Below are 20862 nucleotides of genomic sequence, written 5' to 3'. Positions count from 1 at the left end.
TGGTGGTTCACTGAAATGGATTCCTTCATTTTCAGTACTGGGGAAATTGAGACTGAATTATTCCCCAAATCTAATCATATTACGCTCATAATGGGATATAATCTACTAATAACTATCCTCAGAGCCAAGTACATTGCATCCATGAGGTAAAGCGCTAAATGCTAAAACTAATAACCTTTCCTTAACACACTGCAAAAGGATGGATTTCAGATACATCAACCACTTGAGTATACACTGACTGTACAGAACACAGATGATAGACTGAGCAGGTGAAAGCTATGATCTCTTATTGATGTCACCTGTTAAATCCACTTCAAATAAGTGTAGATGAAGGGGAGGAGACAGGTAAAAGAAGAATTTGTAGGCCTCGAGACAGTTGAGACATGGAAGGTGTATGTGTGCCATTCAGAGGGTGAATGGGCAAGACAAAATAGTGCCTTTAAACGGGGTATGGTAGTAGGTGCCAGACGCAACGGTTTGAGTGCGTAACCCTGTTTGGTTTTTCTCACGCAACAGTTTCCCATGTGTATCAAGAAGGGTCCACCACCCAAAGGACATCCAGCCAACTTGACACAACTGTGGGAAGCATTAGAGTCAAAATGGACCAGCATCCCTGTGGACCATTTGACACCTTGTAGTCCATGCCCCCGACTAATTGAGGCTGTTCTGAGGGTAAAAGGGGGTGCAACTCATTAGTAGGAAGGTGTTCCTAATGTTTTGTACACTCAGTGTATATCTCGCACAGTATGGTGTGCACAATAGCAAAACCAAAATCTGCCTAGCAACAGCAGACCAGCATGCAGCGCAGCCTTACTTGGTCCCATTTTCTGGAATTGTTCCACTGGTGGCTCCTCCTTGAGGTCTTCCACAGGTCCTAGAACCACCTGCTCATATGGGTCTGGGTGAGAGGGGGAGACAGAGAGCGATATGGAGGAAGGTGTGAAGTTAATTCACACAGGGTACTTTCTTTAGAGCAGCAGTAGCCGTGGAAGTGAAAGTTCAATCAAACAGCTTAAGGGCTACAGGGACACTACTCTTACAAATATCAGCCCTGTGACTGGCTAGTTTCCTGTTTTAAGCATTTGAGCTCTTCCTTTTACGAGGGACTTTACATGCTCAACTTCCCAGGAATTCATTCTAACAAAACCACTAACTTTTATGGAACTGCAAGTCAAGTCAACATTGCCACTGAGACAAAACAAGTTCCCATTTGAATGAAAAAACAGACACCGAATAGAAAGGCCTAGTAGGAACAAAATAATGGAAAGTAAAAGGAGGAGAAGAGAGGGTAGGTAAGTAAGTCCATTACCGTCAACAGCATGCAGGTCACGATGCTCCTGGAAGCAGCTGTAGTACTTGTATTTCTTCCCGCAGATGTCACAGGAGTAGCGGAAGCTATCTGCGGCACAGACAATGACGTCACAACCCACTGGTCACTGTCTAGCTCACAGCAGTCATTTCTTTCAGTTATCTCAATAAGGTATAAAAAAAAGTGAATGTTTTTTTGTGTTGTTGGTCTGTCAACTTTGCTTTTGTACAGTGTGGGATATTCCATGTTGTACAGGAAGAAGATTTTTTTTTTTTTTAGATGCACCTATTCTCTTACTGGGAGAATTATCAAGGTGGTGTTGTGAAGAGAATGGTGCAGGTCGAAAATATATGGTTTGTAGCTACAGTGCCTTCAGAAAGTATTCACACCCATTACTTTTTCCACATTTTGTTGTCTTACAGCCTGACTTTAAAATAGATTAAAATGCGATTTTGTCGTCACTGGCCTACACACACACACACACACACACACACAATACTCCATAATGTCAAAGTGGAATAATGTTTTTAGAAATGTTTACAAATTAATAAAACATTTTAAAGCTGAAATGTCTTGAGTCAACAAGTATTACACTCCTTTGTTATGGCTAGCCTAAATGAGTATAAATGTGCTTAACAATTCAAATAATAAGTTGCATGGACTCACTGTGTGTGCAATAAGTGTTAAACATGATATCAGAATGACTACCTCATCTCTGTACCCCTCTGTACCCTACACAGATAATTGTAAGGTCCCTCAGTCGAGTAGTGAATTTCAAACACAGATTCAACCGCAAAGACCAGGGAGGTTTTCTAATGCCAAAGAAGGGCACCTATTGGTGGATGGGTGAAAAAAAAAAAAAAAAAAGCAGACATTGAATATTCCTTTAACTTGAAGTTATTAAGTACACTTTGGATGGTGTATCAATACACCCAGTCACTAGAAAAGATACAGGTGTCCTTCCTAACTCAGTTGTCGAAGAGGAAGAAAACCAATCAGGGATTTAACCATGAGGCCAATGGTGACTTTATAGAGTTACAGTTATAGAGTAATGGCTGTGATTGGAAGAAATGAGAATGGATCAACAGCATTGTAGTTACTCCACAATACTAACCTAACTGACACAGTGAAGGAAGCCTGTAAAGAATAGAAATATTTCTAAATATGCATCCTGTTTGCATTAAGGCACTAAAGTAAAACTACCAAAAATGTGGCAAAGAAATTAACTTTATGTCCTGAATACAAAGCGTTGTGTTTGCCACAAACATATCACTGAGGACAACTCTTCATATTGTTGGAAACTGACTAATCGATTTGAAGACGTTTTACTATGTTTAAAATTATATAAGTGGCCTAGAAGTAGTGATTACAGTGTTATGGGCGGCAGGTAGCCTAGAGGTTAGAGCATTGGGCCAGTAACCGAAAGGTTGCTGATTCGAATCCCTGAGCAGACAAGGTAAAAATCTGTCGTTCTGCCCCTGAATAAGGCAGTTAACCCAGTAGGCCGTCATTGTAAATAAGAATTTGTTCTTAACTGACTTGTGTAGTTAAATAAAATGTTAAATTATTTGTTTTAAATATGGGTTAGAGGGAATGATCTACCCTGAACAAAAATATTAAATGCAACAATTTCAAAGATTTTTACTCAGTTACAGTTCATGAGGAAATCAGTCTATTTAAATAAATGCATTAGGCCCTAATCTATTGATTTCACGACTGGGAATACAGATATGCTTTTGCTGGACAAAGATACCTTAAAAAAAAGGTAGGAGCGTGGCTCAGAAAACCAGTCAGTATCTCGTGTGACCACCATTTGCCTCAAGCAGCGCGACATCTCCTTCGCTTAGAGTTGACCACGCTGTTGATTGTGGCCTGTGGAATGTTGTCCCACTCCTCTTCAATGGCTGAGTGGAGTATCAGCCATTAACTGGAACATGCTGTCATACACATCAATCCAGAGCATCCCAAAAATGCTCAATGGATGACATGTCTGGTGAGTATGCAGGCCATGGAAGAACTGGGACATTTACAGCTTCCAGGAATTGTGTACAGATCTTTGCGTGCATTATCATGTTGAAACATGAGGTGATGGATGAATGGCACGACAATGGGCCTCAGGATCTCGTCAAGGTATCTCTGTGCATTCAAATTGCCATCAATAAAATGCAATTGTGTTCATGTCCATAGCTCATGCCTGCCACCACCACCATGGGAAACTCTGTTCACAACAAACTGCTCGCCCATACCACGCCACACACACTGTCTGACAGCTCTCTGGTACAGTTGAAACCGGGGTTCATCCGTGAAGAGCACACTTCTCCAATAAGCCAGTGGCCATGGAAGGTGAGCATTTGCCCACCGAAGTCGGTTAAGACTCTGGTGAGGACGACGAGCATGCAGATGAGCTTCCCAGAGATGGTTTCTGACAGTTTGTGCAGAAATTCTTCGGTTGTGCAAACTAGGCTTGTCCCCAACTTGCTTTGTTCTTTCAACTAATCAATTGGTTGAAATTTTAATTGTGTATTTTTCCCCTATATAGACACACCCCATGTGTTTTAATAAAATCAACTATATGTAGGCTACTGAGCTTGTCTGAGGCTTCCAGCACATGTTGATTAAATAATTAGACACACAAATGACATGAGGGTGCCAGAGATCAAGATAGCCTGAAAATAATAAGAAAAAAAAAGTTCCTGACCCTCTTCCTCCCGCTGCTGCTGACCTTCGCAGATTTTGCTGTTACGCTGCTAAAAGGCTACACCAGGGGTCAGCAACCTTTTTTTCTTATTCTTCCATGATATCATGGCGGTCCTTCTCCTCTTCCATGATATCCGTAACACAATCGTTTAAGTGCATGCCACCACCTACTGTGCTGGAATGGCAATGCTGTACTACCATGAAAATAAAAAACAAATAAATTCCTACTACTTCTACCACATCCTCCCCAACCCCCCATACACCATTACACTTGATCTATATCATGCTGAAACACTCCACCCTTAGGGTTCAGCATGTCAACAACTATTTCAACAGTAACGTCTGGTAGCCACAATATCTCTTTTGCAATCTCCACAATAACCTTCAACCTGGCATTTCTGCTTTCCACAACCCAAGTCAAAATCAAATAACATTTACTTGTCACATGCGCCAAATACAACAAATGTAGACCTTTTAAGAAGTTAAGAAAAGAAAGAAAAAAAGTGTTAATTACATTTTTTACTTAAAATTAAAACAGCAGCTGTAAAATAACAAGCCAATGTGCGGGGGCACTGGTTAGTTGAGGTAATATGTACATGTAAGTAGAGTTAAAGTGACAATGCAAAGATTATAAACAGAGACCAGCAGTAGCGTAAAAGAGGGGTCTGGGTAGCCCTTTGATTAGCTGTTCAGGAGTCTTATGACTTGGCGCTCCGGTAATGCCGTGCGGTAGCAGAGAGAACAGTCTATGACCAGGGTGGCTGGAGTCTGACAATATTTAGGGCCTTCCTCTGACGCCGTCTGATATAGAGGTCCTGGATGGCAGGAAGCTTGGCCCCAATGATGTACTGGACCGTATGCACTACCCTCTGTAGTGCCTTGCGGTGGGAGGCCGAGCAGTTGCCATACCAGGCACTGTGCTCAGCCCCCTCTCCTGAGGAGCCCCCATGTTGAGGATCAGCATGGCGGATGTGTTGTTACCTACTCTTACCACCTGGGGGCAGCCCGTCAGGAATTCCAGGATGCAGTTGCAGAGGGAAGTGTTTAATCCCAGGGTCCTTAGCTTATTGATGAGCTTTGAAGGCACTATGGTGTTGAACGCTGAGCTGTAGTCAATGAATAGCATTCTCACATAGGTGTTCCTTCTGTCCAGGTGGGAAAGGGCAGTGTGGAGTACAATAGAGATTGCATCATCTGTGGATCTGTTGGGGTGGTATGCAAATTGGAGTGGGTCTAGGGTTTCTGGGATGATGGTGTTGATGTGAGCCACGGCCAGCCTTTCAAAGCACTTCATGGCTACAGACGTGAGTGCTACGGGTCGGTAGTTATTTAGGCAGGTTACCTTAGTGTTCTTGGGCACAGGCACTATGGTGGTCTGCTTAAAACATGTTGGTATTAGACTCGGACAGGGAGAGGTTGAAAATGACAGTGAAGACACTTGCCAGTTGGTCAGCGCATGGTCGCAGTACATGGCCTGGTAATCTGTCTGGCCCTGCGGCCTTGTGAATGTTGACCTGTCTAAAGGTCTTACATCGGCTGCGGAGAGTGTGATTACACAGTCTTACAGTACAGCTGGTGCTTTCATGCACGTTTCAGTGTTATTTGCCTTGAAGCGAGCATAGAAGTAGTTTAGCTCATCTGGTAGGCTCGTGTCACTGGGCAGCTCTCGGCTGTGCTTCCCTTTGTAGTCTAATGGTTTGCAGGCCCTGCCACATCCGACGAGCGTCAGAGCCGGTGTAGTATACTCAATTTTAGTCCTGTATTGGCCTGTTTGATGGTTTGTCGGAGGGCATAGCGAGATTTCTTATAATCTTCTGGGCTAGAGTCCCGCTCCTTGAAAGCGGCAGCTCTAGCCTTTAGCTCAGTGCGGATGCTGCCTGTAATCCATGGTTTCTGGTTGGGGTATGTGCGTACGGTCACTGTGGGGACGACGTCGTCGATGAGCTTATTGATGAAGCCATTGACATATGTGGTGTAATCCTCAACGCCATTGGAGGAATCCCGGAACATATTCCAGTCTGTGCTAGCAAAACAGTCCTGTAGCTTAGCATCTACTTCATCTGACCACTTTTTTCTTGATCTAGTCACTGGTGCTTCCTGCTTTAATTTTTGGTTGTAAGCAGGAATCAGGAGGATAGAATTATGGTCAGATTTGCCAAAGGGAGGGCAAGGGAGAGCTTTGTATGCATCTCTGTGTGTGGAGTATAGGTGGTCCAGAGTTCTATTCCATTTAACATGTTGATAGAAATTTGGTAAAACTGATTTAAGTTTCCCTGCATTAAAGTCCCCAGCTACTAGGAGCGCCGCCTCTGGGTGAGCGTTTTCTTGTTTGCTTATGGCGGAATACAGCTCATTCAATGCTATCTTAGTGCCAACCACTGAGGTGGTATGTAAACAGCTACGCAGAATACAGATGAGAACTCTCGGTAGGTAGCGTGGTCTGCAGCTTATCATGAGAAACTCTACCTCAGGTGAGCAATGGCTCGAGACTTCCTTAGATATCATGCACCAGCTGTTATTTACAAAAATACATAGACCGCCGCCTCGTCTTACCAGACGCCGTTCTATCCTGCCGGTACATCGTATAACCAGCCAACTGTATGTTGATATTGTCGTCTTTCAGCCACGACTCCATGAAGCATAAGATGTTACAGATTTTAATGTCCGTTGGTAGATTAAACTTCCCAATAACTTGTCAATTTTTCTGTCGGGTAAAACTGATTCGAGTTTCCCTGCATTAAAAGACCCCGGCCACTAGCAGCGCCACCTCTGGATGAACGTTTCCATGTTTGCTTATGGCCGTATACAGCTCATTGAGTGTGGCCTTAGTGCCAGCGGTGGTATATAAACAGCTACGAAAATATAGATGTAAACTCTCTTGGGTAAATAGTGTTTTCTACAGCTTATCATGAGATACTCTACCTCAGGCGGGCAAAATCTTGAGACTTCCTTTGATTTCGTGCCCCAGCTGTTGTTTACAAATATGCATAGGCCACCGCCCCTTGTCTTAACAGAGGCCGCTGTTCTATCCTGCCGAAAAAGATTAAAACCCACCAGCTGTATGTTAATCATGTCGTCGTTCAGCCACGACTCTGTGAAACATGAGATTACAGTTTTTAATGTCCCGTTGGTAGGATATACATGCTCATAGTTCGTCTATTTTATTATTGATTGATTAAACGTTGGCTAATAGGACAGATGGTAAAGGTAGATTACCCTCTCGGCAATGGATCCTTATAAGGCACCCGGAAAGTTGTCCACGATACCTCCGTCGTTTCCTTCTGCGAATGAGGGGGATGAGGGCCCTGTCTGGATTAAAGTCGTACTGACAACCTTACCAATAAAAGTTTTGAAGTCAACTTTATTCATTTTCAAAGTGTCCTTTGACAATGCACATTCACGAGCGCAAGATTTCTGAGCAGGCCTTCAAACCAAGCCAGGACCAGCAGAAACACAAGCCCCGACATTAGGTCCACTTACTACATGAGCAGCCATGGAAGCTCCATTATTCCACACTGTAGTTCCCCCAATCGGTTTTACAGCCTCTGCATACATCATGACTAATTCTATACAGTGCATTCAGAAAGTATTCAGACCCCTTCCTTTTTCCCCACATTTTGTTAGGTTACAGCCTTAAAAAATCTCAATCTACTGTGACGACCCTCCCACTCTGTCTGCCGTATTCTCTCTTTTTGTTCTTGTTTCCTTAGTAGGATGCCGGTGGGCGGAGTTGGGAGGGTCATCAGATCTATTGGAGACACCTGGGCTCGGGTGTGTCCCAGGATAAAGGCACCTCTTCCACAGTCATTGGGGAAACTCTCTCCATGCAGACACCTTGTTTTTGGTTGTGCTAGTTATGGTATCTAATAAATATATATTTTTGATACTCCTTGTCTCCACGTTGTCTCCCTTTTGTTGCGAACTCTGAGCCGGTTCGTAACAAGTGGGAGCTCATCCGGGATCTTGAACTTGTGTTTGGGAGAAAACGTGGAGGTATGTTAAATTGAGGTGCTTGGTTTGTTAGTTTGAGTTTGGTGCTCAGTACTGGTTGCCTTTGTTGGTTTGGTTTGTGTGCTGCATTGGAGAGAGTACATTGGTTAGTTTCCAGGCCCTGCCCAGCCTGGAAAACGCTTGTTCTACTCGCTGTTGGGACATTGGTCTGAGGAGGTGAGTGCAATCAGCTGTGTACCTCGGTGGGTGATTTGGATAGGGTAGTGAACTTACTACCTGGAGCTATAGCCTTTTTCCCCTGATAGGCTTAGCGACGTGTTTCATTTTGGAATATGTTGGGCATTGTTAATGTTTGTTATTTTTGTGTGGTGTCTGTGGACTGAGCAGTTGTCTCGGGAGCACATCCGTGGCTTGGTGGAATCTACCAGCGTGCTGGGGGGTTACTTCCTCGCCAGCGGGCTACAGTGCATAATTACCCACCGCAAATCTGCATGAAGACTAGGGTTGAGTTATTGTAGGTTTTGGGGAAGCTCCATTTCTCATCTCTTTTCTGTGGTGCCCGGTGTGATTGTATTCTCTTGTTGTGGTCTGGTGTGCTCAGCTGAATCGTTGGAGTAATCGTTGGAATGAATATGAATCGTTGGAGTAATTGTTGGAATGACTATGAATCGTTGGAGTGACTATGAATCGTTGGAGTAATCGTTGGAATGACTATGAATCGTTGGAGTGACTATGAATCGTTGGAGTAATCGTTGGAATGACTATGAATCGTTGGAGTGACTATGAATCGTTGGAGTAATCGTTGGAGTGATTATGAATCGTTGGAGTAATCGTTGGAATGACTATGAATCGTTGGAGTGACTATGAATCGTTGGAGTAATCGTTGGAATGACTATGAATCGTTGGAGTGACTATGAATCGTTGGGAAATGACTGAACCGTTGAGAAGTGACTATGAACCGTTGGGAGATGTTGTTTGCGTTTGTAGCTGATACGGTCTCTTGTGTGCCCTGTTCCTGAGTGTTATGTGACTGACCATTGTTTTGTCATGTTCTAACATTCCTGTCTGTTCCCTCCTGGTCTTGTGTTCTCCTTTCCTCTTAAATGTTGCTTCCTGTGCGCAAAGGTTGCTGAGGTCTGGGGAGAAGGAGGTTGGCTGGGGAAAGTGGAAGGTGAACATGTAGCCTCTCATCAATTTGGGACGCAGGGGCCGGTGTCAATTTGGGACGCAGGGGCCGGTGTCAATTTGGGACGCAGGGGCCTGTGTCAATTTGGGACGCAGGGGCCTGTGTCAATTTGGGACGCAGGGGCCTGTGTCAATTTGGGACGCAGAGGCCTGTGTCAATTTGGGACGCAGAGGCCTGTGTCAATTTGGGACGCAGAGGCCTGTGTCAATTTGGGACGCAGAGGCTGGTACGTTGTTCCGGGGTCCTTGTTGGTCCCCGGTTTTATGGGGGGGGTGTGACGACCCTCCCACTCTGTCTGCCGTATTCTCTCTTTTTGTTCTTGTTTCCTTAGTAGGATGCCGGTGGGCGGAGTTGGGAGGGTCATCAGATCTATTGGAGACACCTGGGCTCGGGTGTGTCCCAGGATAAAGGCACCTCTTCCACAGTCATTGGGGAGACTCTCTCCATGCAGACACCTTGTTTTTGGTTGTGCTAGTTATGGTATCTAATAAATATATATTTTTGATACTCCTTGTCTCCCTTTTGTTGCGAACTCTGAGCCGGTTCGTAACACTACACATACTGGCAAAGCAAAAACAGGTTAAGATATCTTTGCAAGTGTATACAAATAAAAAACTGAAATACCTTATTTACCTAAGCATTCAGACCCTTTGCTATGCGACTTGAGATGATTCACCAAATTGATTGGAGTCCACCTGTGGTAAATTCAATTGATTTGACAAGACACACACACAAAAGTTTGGGGTCACTAAGAAATGTCCTTGTTTTTGAACGAAAAGCACATTGTTTTGTCCATAAAAATATCAAATTGATCAACAGTGAAGACCCGATTCCGGGATGCTGGCCTTCTAGGCATAGTTGCAAAGAAAAAGCAATATCTCAGACTGGCCAATAAAAAAGAAAAGATTAAGATGGACAAAAGATCAGACACTGGACAAAGGAACTCTGCCTAGAAGGCCAGCATCCCGGAGTCGCTTATGGCCGAATACTGACGTTGAGACTGGTGTTTTGAGGGTACTATTTAGTGAAGCTGACAGTTGAGGACTTGAGGCGTCGGTTTCTCAAACTAGACACTAATGTACTTGTCCCCTTGCTCAGTTGTGCACCGGGGCCTCCCACTCTATTCTGGTTAAGTTTGCGCTGTTCTGTGAAGGGAGTAGTGCACAGCGTTGTGAGATCTTCAGTTTCTTGGCAATTTCTCACATGGAATAGCCTTCATTTCTCAGAACAAGAATAGACTGACAAGTTTCAGAAGAAAGTACTTTGTTTCTCGCCATTTTGAGCCTGTAATCGAATCCACAAATGTTAATGCTCCAGATACTCAACTAGTCTAAAGAAGGCCAGTTTTATTGCTTCTTTAAAATCAGAACAACAGTTTTCAGCTGTGCTAACATAATTGCAAAAAGTTTTTCTAATGATCAATTAGCCATTTTTTATTTTTTATTTTTTTATTTCACCTTTATTTAACCAGGTAGGCAAGTTGAGAACAAGTTCTCATTTACAATTGCGACCTGGCCAAGATAAAGCAAAGCAGTTCGACAACATACAAAAACACAGAGTTACACATGGAGTAAAACATACAATCAATGATGCAGTAGAAAAAAAGACTATATACAATGTGAGCAAATGATGTGAGATAATGGAGGTAAAGGCAAAAAAATGCCATGGTGGCAAAGTAAATAAAGTATGGCAAGAAAAAACACTGGAATGGTAGATTTGTAGTTTGAAGAAAGTTAAAAGTTAAAATATAAATAATATGGTGCAAAGGAGCAAAATAAATAAAATAAATAAATACAGTAGGGGAAAAGGTAGTAGTTTGGGCTCAAATTAAAGATGGGCTATGTACAGGTGCAGAGATCTGTGAGCTGCTCTGACAGCTGGTGCTTAAAGCTAGTGAGGGAGATAAGTGTTTCCAGTTTTAGAGATTTTTGTAGTTCGTTCCAATCATTGGCAGCTGAGAACTGGAAGGAGAGACGACCAAAGGAGGAGTTGGCTTTAGGGGTGACCAGAGAGATATACCTGCTGGAGCGCGTGCTACAGGTGGGTGCTGCTATGGTGACCAGTGAGCGGAGATAAGGGGGGACTTTACCTAGCAGGGTCTTGTAGATGACTTGGCGACGATGATGAAGTGAAGGCCAGCCAACGAGAGCATACAGGTCGCAGTGGTGGGTTGTATATGGGGCTTTGGTGACAAAACGGATGGCACTGTGATAGACTGCATCCAGCTTGTTGAGTAGGGTATTGGAGGCTATTTTGTAAATGACATCGCCGAAGTCGAGGATTGGTAGGATGGTCAGTTTTACGAGGGTATGTTTGGCAGCATGAGTGAAGGATGCTTTGTTGCGAAATAGGAAGCCAATTCTAGATTTCACTTTGGATTGGAGATGATTGATGTGAGTCTGGAAGGAGAGTTTACAGTCTAACCAGACACCTAGGTATTTGTAGTTGTCCACAAATTCTAAGTTAGAACCGTCCAGAGAAGTTATGCTGGATGGGCGGGCAGGTGCAGGCAGCGATCGGTTGAAGAGCATGCATTTAGTTTTACTTGTGTTTAGGAGCAGTTGGAGACCACGGAAGGAGAGTTGAATGGCATTGAAGCTCGTCTGGAGGGTTGTTAACACAGTGTCCAAAGAAGGGCCAGAAGTATACAGAATGGTGTCGTCTGCGTAGAGGTGGATCAGGGATTCACCAGCAGCAAGAGCGACATCATTTATGTATACAGAGAAAAGAGTTGGCCCAAGAATTGAACCCTGTGGTAACCCCATAGAGACTGCCAGAGGTCCAGACAGTAGGCCCTCCGATTTGACACACTGAACTCTGTCAGAGAAGTAGTTGGTGAACCAGGCGACGCAATCGTTTGAGAAACCAAGGCTACTAAGTCTGCCGATGAGGATGTGGTGATTAACAGAGTCAAAAGCTTTGGCCAGGTCAATGAATACGGCAGCACAGTAATGTTTCTTATCGATGGCGGTTACGATGTCGTTTAGGACCTTGAGCGTGGCTGAGGTGCACCCATGACCAGCTCTGAAACCAGATTGCATAGCGGAGAGGCTGCGGTGGGATTCAAAATAGTCGGTAATCTGTTTGTTGACTTGGATTTCGAAGACCTTAGAAAGGCAGGGTAGGATGGATATAGGTCTGTAGCAACTTGGGTCAAGAGTGTCACCTCCTTTGAAGAGGGGGATGACAGCAGCTGCTTTCCAATCTATGGGAATCTCAGACGACACGAAAGAGAGGTTGAACAGGCTAGTAATAGGGGTTGCAATAATTTCGGCAGATAATTTTAGAAAGAAAGGGTCCAGATTGTCAAGCCCAGCTGATTTGTAGGGGTCCAGATTTTGCAGCTCTTTCAGAACATCAGCTGAATGGATTTGGGAGAAGGAGAAATGGGGGAGGCTTGGGCGAGTAGCTGTGGGGGGTGCAGTGCTGTTGAATGCAGTAGGGGTAGTTAGGTGGAAAGCATGGCCAGCCGTAGAAAAATGCTTATTGAAATTCTCAATTATAGTGGGCTTATCGGTGGTGACAGAGTTTCCTATCCTCAGTGCAGTGGGCAGTTGGGAGGAGGTGTTCTTATTCTCCATGGACTTTACAATGTCCCAGAACTTTTTAGAGTTGGAGTTGCACGAAGCAAATTTCTGTTTGAAAAAGCTAGCCTTGGCGTTTCTAACTGCCTGTGTGTATTGGTTTCTAACTTCCCTAAAAAGTTGCATATCGCGGGGGCAGTTCGATGCTAATGCAGAACGCCACAGGATATTTTTGTGTTGGTTAAGGGCAGTCAGGTCTGGGGAGAACCAAGGGCTATATCTGTTCCTGGTTCTAAATTTCTTGAAAGGGGCATGCTTATTTAAGATGGAGAGGAAGGCATTTTTAAAAAATAACCAGGCATCCTCTACTGACGGGATGAGGTCAATATCCTTCCAGGATACCAGGGCCAGGTCGATTAGAAAGGCTTGCTCGTTGAAATGTTTCAGGGAGCGTTTGACAGTGATGAGTGGAGGTCGTTTGACCGCTGACCCATTACGGGTGCAGGCAATGAGGCAGTGATCGCTGAGATCTTGGTTGAAAACAGCAGAGGTGTAATTAGAGGGCACATTGGTTAGGATGATATCTATGAGGGTGCCAGTGTTTGCAGCTTTGGGGTTGTACCTGGTGGGTTCATTAATAATTTGTGTGAGATTGAGGGCATCAAGCTTGGATTGTAGAATGGCTGGGGTGTTAAGCATGTCCCAGTTTAGGTCGCCTAGTAGCACGAGCTCTGAAGATAGATGGGGGCAATCAGTTCACATATGGTGTCCAGAGCACAGCTAGGGGCCGAGGGGGGTCTATAGCAGGCGGCAACGGTGAGAGACTTGTTTTTGGAGAGGTGGATTTTTAAAAGTAGAAGTTCAAATTGTTTGGGTACAGACCTGGATAGCAGGACAGAACTCTGCAAGCTATCTCTGCAGTAGATTGCAACACCGCCCCCTTTGGTCGTTCTATCTTGTCTGAAAACGTTGTAGTTAGGGATGAAGATTTCACAGTTTTTGGTGGACTTCCTAAGCCAAGATTCAGACACAGCTAGGACATCCGGGTTGGCAGAGTGTGCTAAAGCAGTGAATAAAACAAACTTAGGGAGGAGGCTTCTAATGTTAACATGCATGAAACCAAGGCTATTACGGTTACAGAAGTCATCAAAAGAGAGCGCCTGGGGAGTAGGTGTGGAGCCAGGCACTGAAGGGCCTGGATTCACCTCTACATCCCCAGCGGAGCAGAGAAGGATAAGTATGAGGGTACGGCTAAAAGCTATAAGAATTGGTCGTCTGTGACGTCCAGAATAGAGAGAAAAAGGAGCAGGTATCTGGGGGCGATAAAATAGCTTCAAGGTATAATGTACAGACAAAGGTATGGTGGGATGTGAGTACAGAGGAGGTAAACCTAGGCATTTAGTGATTATGAGAGAGATATTGTCTCTAGAAATATCATTGAAACCAGAAGATGTCATAGCATGTGTGGGTGGAGGAACTGAGAGGTTGGATAAGGTATAATGAGCAGGGCTAGAGGCTCTACAGTGAAATAAGCCAATAAACACTAACCAGAACAGCAATGGACAAGGCATATTGACATTAAGGAGAGGCATGCTTAGCCGAGTGATCAGAGGGTCCAGTGAGAATCAGACAGCTAGCCGGGCCATAGGTAGCAAGCTGGTGGAAGATGGGAGGGAGGTCTGTTTTTAGCCGCCTCGTGCGTTTCCGTCTGTGGGTTAGTGGGGTTCCGTGTGGAAGGGGGGACCTGTCCAAGTTGGCAAAATAGTTAGTTATAGTGGCCCAAGAAAAGTGTCCGACAGACCTATTCAGATCGCAGCCGAAAAGACAGCTAACGATTAGCTGGCCGCAGATGGGCGATCAGGTTACGTCGCGACGGAGGGGCCAGTTGGACAACTCCCTCGGGCAGATAACGTCGGTGATCCAGTCGTGAAGACCCAATGGGGCTCCGCATCGGCAGTAAAACGGGTCAGGATAGGTGAGTTGTAGCCCAGGAGACACTTCAGCTGATATGATAAACTTGGATTAGCTAACACAACGTGCCATTGGAACTCAGGAGTGATGGTTGCTGATAATGGGCCTCTGTATGCCTATGTAGATATTCCATTTAGCAGTTTCCAGCTACAATAGTCATTTACAACAACATTAACGTCTACACTGTATTTCTGATCAATTTCATGTTATATAAACATGAAATTGAAATATATATATATATATATTATTTTCTTTCAAAAACAATTACATTTCTAAGTGACCCCAAACTTTTGAACGGTAGTGTCTATTTGTAACTTTTTTTAACTAGGCAAGTCAGTTAAGAACAAATTCTTATTTACAAATGACGGCCTACACCGGCCAAACCCGGACGACGCTGGGCCAATTGTGTGCCACCATATGGGACTCCCAATCACGGCCGGTTGTGATACAGCCTGGATTTGAAACAGGGTGTCTGTAGTGACGCCTCAAGCACTGAGATGCAGTGCCTTAAACCACTGCGCCACTCCGGAGCATATATGGTCCCACAGTTAACAGTGCATATCAGAGCAAAAACCAAGCAATGAGCTCGAAATAATTGTTTATAGAACTCCGAAACAGCACTGTGTCAAGGCACAGACCTGGGGAAGGGTACCAAAACCTTTCTGCAGCATTGAAGGTCCAAGAACACAGTGACCCGCATCATTCTTAAAAATGGAAGAAGTTTGGAACCACCAAGACTCATCCTAGCGCTGGCGGCCCGGCCAAACTGAGCAATCGGGGGAGAAGGGCCTTGGTCAGGGGGGTGACCAAGAACCCGATGGTCACTCTGACAGAGCTCCAGAGTTCCTCTGTGGAGATGGGAGAATCTTCCAGAAGGACAACCATCTCTGCAGCACTCCACCAATCAGATCTTTATGGTAGAGTGACCGGATAGAAGCCACTCCTCTGTAAAAGACACATGACAGCCTGCTTGGAGTTCGCCAAAAGGCAGCTAAAGGACTCTCAGACCATGAGGAACAAGATTCTCTGATCTGATGAAACCAAGATTGAAGTCTCTGGCCTGAAAGCGTCACAACTGGAGGAAACCTGGCACTATCCCTACGGTGAAGCATGGTGGCAGCATCATGCTGTGGGGATGTTTTTCAGTGGCAGGGACTGGGAGACTAGTCAAAATAGAGGGAAAGAGGAATGGAGCCAAGTACAGAGAGATCCTTACAGACTCAAGGCTGTAATCGTTGCCGAAGGTGCTTCAACAAAGTCCTGAGTAAAGGGTCTGAATACTTATGTGCTATCATTTAAAATTTTTAATACATTTGTAAACATTTCTAAAAACCTGTTGTTTTTAATACATTTTAGAATAAGGCTGTAACATAACAAAACGTGAAAAGAAAGAAGAAAAAAAAATCAAGGGATCTGAATACTTTCCTAAGGCACTGTTTCGCTGAGCCTCTCTCTGCACCTGGCATCCACCAAATGCTGCACCATGCCCCCCTCCCCCCACAATTACAACACAACCTTCACATTGCTCCCCTCCACACCTGGCACATCTTTTCTTTCCTTTACATTGAGCAGCTACATGTCCCATTCTTTGGCATTTAAAACACCTCAATGGGGATAGGACAAAGTCTCTGACATTGAAACTAAGGAATCCTATCTGTACTTTCCCAGGCATAACCTTCTCAAACCTCAGCAGCACTGATAGGTCAAAGAAGTGAAAGCCTTCTTTCCTACTGATCGACCTTTTGGCCTCAATCACTCTTCCTCCCTTTACATTTTCTTTAATATCGTCTATGGACATAGATATTGGGACCCCGGTGATGACTCCTCTCAATCTAGCATAAGCACCAGGGACATGACTTTTCATCTTCCCATTAAAGCTTTTCTATTGATAGAATTCTCTTGCTGAGCCTGGCTACCACAAAATATTAACAAAATCTACAATTTCCAATGAACTAATTTCACTTCACCTACCTCTTTCTCTACAGCATTAGTTAGTTGGATAGGGTGTGACGCTCTGTAGTCTCATCAAACACTATCACCACTTTCCATTCCAACACATTACTCTTACTTCCTACCTTGGCCCCCTTTATTATATGATACACTGCTTTCTATATTATGAGCTCTTCTTCCTATGTCTTTCCACTACCGACCATACCAGTCCTTGACCATCATCCTTCCGCTCCATATCATCAGAACTGACACCCATATTGTTCACATTCCAGCACAGCTGTTGCTTCACCAACGTTTTCTCCATTTTGTCAGCAATACTCACCGCCATTTCCGACTCCTCCTAGACTCGTCTCTCTGGCCCTCTGCAACATTTTCCATTTGGAGTGCCAATTTATCTTACCATTTCTAACAATCTGTGTGCCAGTTAGGATTTTTAGATGCACATTTTCGTGGAGCAGTTTAATTTAATTTATAATAGTCTTCGTATCTCAATCATTATCATGTGCTTATTAAAAAAAATCTAAAAGTAACTTCTATTGCCATTGCCAACTATGTAGAAATAGCACACATAAAGCCAACAAATAAACATTTCAGCCTGCAGGTAGAAAATATCCCGTTAAAAAGAAATATCCCATAAATCATATTGGCTATGCATGGTCTGTCTGCAAGGAACTTGAAACATTGTATCAACTATTAACTTGGGCAGGCCTGAAGCTTGAGCTAGCAAACTTGCAACATTGTATAAAATAAGTGTCCCGGACACAGACATACTGTAGCTGTACACTATTTGCGCAAAGGATTAGTAGTAATCAGGTAGGCCTATGTTATGACGTTTCCACCGGATCTGAGCATGACATTTTGTCCCCCTTTCACGCCGAGTGGTTATCGAAAGAGAGCTGGAAAGATTTTTCAAATAGGCTACGTTGAGGAACTAGTCAGGATAGAGGGAAAGATGTAAAAACAGACATAAGTTTAACATTATTAACAGAAATTACCATAACCAAACAAACACTGTAGACTAGAAACGGGAATTAACAGTAAATGTACTACTGGTGATACTGGTGTGCCATCCCCAGAGCGGATTAGTCCACTGAGAGACAGGCGTGAATCAGACTGGCGTCTCGTGCCATAATATATATTTTAGACTGCTCGACTAAAAACACATCTTTAGTCGAGTTTCTCCCATTCTTCTCTGCAGATCCTCTCAAGCTCTGTCAGGTAGGATGGGGAGCGTCGCTGCAAAGCTAAACTCAGCAAAAAAAGAAACGTCTTCTCACTGTCAACTGCGTTTATTTTCAGCAAACTTAACATGTGTAAATATTTTTATGATCATAACAAGATTCAACAACAGACAAACTGAACAAGTTCCACAACCATGTGACTAACAGAAATGGAATAATGTGTCCCTGAACAAAGGGGGGGTCAAAATCAAAAGTAACAGTCAGAACAGTCAGTATCTTGTGTGGCCACCAGCTGCATTAGGTACTGCAGTGCATCTCCTCCTCATGGACTGCACCAGATTTGCCAGTTCTTGCTGTGAGATGTTACCCCACTCTTCCACCATGGTACCTGCAAGTTCACTGACATTTCTGGGGGGAATGGCCCTAGCCCTCACCCTACGATCCAACAGGTCCCAGACGTGCTCAATGGGATTGAGGTCCGGGCTCTTCGCTGGCCATGGCAGAACACTGACATTCCTGTCTTGCAGGAAATCACACACAGAACGAGCAGTATGGCTGGTGGCATTGTCACGCTGGAGAGTTATGTCAGAATAAACCTTCAGAAAGGGTACCACATGAGGGAGGAGGATGTCTTCCCTGTAACGCACAGTGTTGAGATTGCCTGCAATGACAACAAGCTCAGTCCGATGATGCTGTGACACACCGCCCCAGACCATGACGGACCATCCACCTCCAAATTGATCCCGCTCCAGAGTACAGGCCTCGATGTAACGCACATTCCTTCGACGATAAACGCGAATCCGAACATCACCCCTGGTGAGACAAAACCGCAACTCAACAGTGAAGAGCACTTCTTGCCAGTCCTGTCTGGTCTAGCGACAGTGGGTTTGTGCCCATAGACGATGTTGTTGCTGGTGATGTAAGGCAGGTCCTCACCAGACAACAGGCCTACAAGCCCTCAGTCCAGCCTCTCTCAGCCCATTGCGGACAGTCTGAGCACTGATGGAGGGATTGTGCGCTCCTGGTGTAACTCGGGCAGTTGTTGCCATCCTGTACCTGTCCAGCAGGTGTGATGTTCAGATGTACCGATCTTGTGCAGGTGTTGTTACACGTGGTCTGTCACTGCGCGGACGATCAGCTGTCCGTCCTGTCTCCCTATAGCGCTGTCTTTGGCGTCTCACAGTACAGACATTGCAATTAATTGCCCTGGCCACATCTGCAGTCCACATGCCTCCTTACAGCATGCCTAAGGCACATTCACGCAGATGAGCAGGGACCCTGGGCATCTTTCTTTTGGTGTTTTTCAGAGTCAGTAGAAAGGCCTCTTTAGTGTCCTAAGTTTTCATAACTGTGACCTTAATTTCCTAGCGTCTGTAAGCTGTTAGTGTCTTAACGACCGTTCCACAGGTGCATGTTCATTAATTGTTTATGGTTCATTGAACAAGCATTGGAAACAGTGTTTAAACCCTTTCCAATGAAGATCTGTGAAGTTATTTGGATTTTTACAAATTATCTTTGTAAGACAGGGTCTTTTTTTGCTGAGTTTATTTTCAGGTCTCTCCAGAGATGTTCGATCAGGTTCAATTCTGGGATCTGGCTGGGCCACTCAAGAACATTCAGAGACTTGTCCCGAAGCCACTTGTGCATTGTCTTGGCTGTGTGCTTAGGGTCGTTGTCCTGCTGGAAGGTGAACCTTCACCCCAGTCTGAGGTCCTGAGTGCTCTGGAGCAGGTTTTCATCAAGGACCTCTGTACTTTGATCCGTTCATCTTTCCCTCGATCCTGACAAGTCTCCCAGTCTCTGACCTGAAAAACATCCCCACAGCATGATGCTGCCACTGCCATGCTTCACCGTAGGGATGGTGCCAGGTTTCTCCAGACGTGATGCTTGGTAATCAGGCCAAAGAGTTCAATCTTGGTTTCATCAGACCAAAGAATCTTGATTCTCATAGTCAGAGTCGTTAGGGGCCTTTTGGCAAACTCCAAGCGGGTTGTTATGTGCCTTTTACTGGCTTCCGTCTGGCCACTTTACCATAAAGGCCTGATTGGTGGAGTGCTGGAGAGAAGGTTGTCCTTCTGGAAGGTTCTCCCATCTCCAGAGGAACTCTGGAGCTCTATTGGGTTCTTGGTCACCTCCTTAACCAAGGCCCTTGTCCCCCGATTGCTCAGTTTGGCCTGTGCAGTCAGCTATAGGAAGAGTCTTGGTGGTTCCAAACTTCTTCCATTTAAGAATGATGGAGGCCACTGTGTTCTTGGGGACCTTCAAAGCTGCAGAAATGTTTTGGTAACCTTCCCTAGATTTGTTCCTCGACACAATACTGTCTCGGAATTGTTCCTTCGACCTCATGGCTTGGTTTTTGCTCTGACGTACATTATATAGACATGTGTGTGCCTTTCCAAATCATGTCCAATCAATAGAATTTACCACAGGTGAACTCCAATCAAAGTTGTAGAAACATCTTAAGGATGATCAATGGAAACAGGATGCACCTGAGCTCAATTTTGAGTCTCATAGCAAAGGTTCTGAATACTTATGTAAATAAGGTATTTGTTTTTTATTTTTAATACACCTGCAACAATGTCTAAAAACCTGTTTTCACGGGGTATTGTGTGTAGATTGATGAGGATAGAAATATTCTAAAAATGGTTTAAAAAAAGTTTAAGGCTGTAACATAACAAAATGTGGAAAAAGTCAAGGGGTCTGAATACTTTCTGAATGCACTGTATTAGTTTTTGTTTGTTCACATTTTTCTTCCAAGTTTTTGTAGATCAACAACAAAATATTAATGGGGGGGGTCTAAACTGACATATGGTATTGTTTGAAGATGTTCAAACTATGAATTATTTAGCTATTTGATTATACATTTTAGGACCACTTTAGGCATAAAAAAGATATATATTCTTATTAAAATATTGAATTTGGCCTTTACTACTATAGCCCAGAGAAACAAACAACACTACCTTCACACTTCCATAATATTTTTTAAATCGGTAGCGGTTACATTCAGATGAGTCCTGTGACACTTTTGGGAGACGTAAAGCAAAAAGGAGATGAAAATGTCCCCTTTCCACCGTGTGATCACATTAGTTTATA

At 44.2% G+C, this 20862-nt stretch overlaps 1 protein-coding gene across 2 annotated transcripts in view; it reads right to left on the bottom strand.

The window, feature by feature from the left end:
- The window catches only part of LOC115204087 (zinc finger protein 618-like), a 46170-nt gene that overhangs the window by 7815 nt on the left and 17493 nt on the right, over positions 1-20862 (bottom strand). For both annotated transcript variants that reach the window (XM_029769390.1, XM_029769391.1), the window contains exons 5-6: positions 1310-1399; positions 815-898 (exon numbers count right to left, since the gene is read on the bottom strand). In XM_029769390.1, the coding sequence (XP_029625250.1) occupies positions 815-898; positions 1310-1399 (174 nt within the window). The remainder of the gene's footprint in view (positions 1-814; positions 899-1309; positions 1400-20862) is intronic.

Source organism: Salmo trutta, chromosome 12, assembly GCF_901001165.1.
Source record: "Salmo trutta chromosome 12, fSalTru1.1, whole genome shotgun sequence".
In the NCBI taxonomy this organism is placed as follows: Eukaryota; Metazoa; Chordata; class Actinopteri; order Salmoniformes; family Salmonidae; genus Salmo; species Salmo trutta.
The sequence above is the reverse complement of the archived record's forward strand: the minus strand, read 5'-3'. Positions and strand labels throughout refer to the sequence as shown.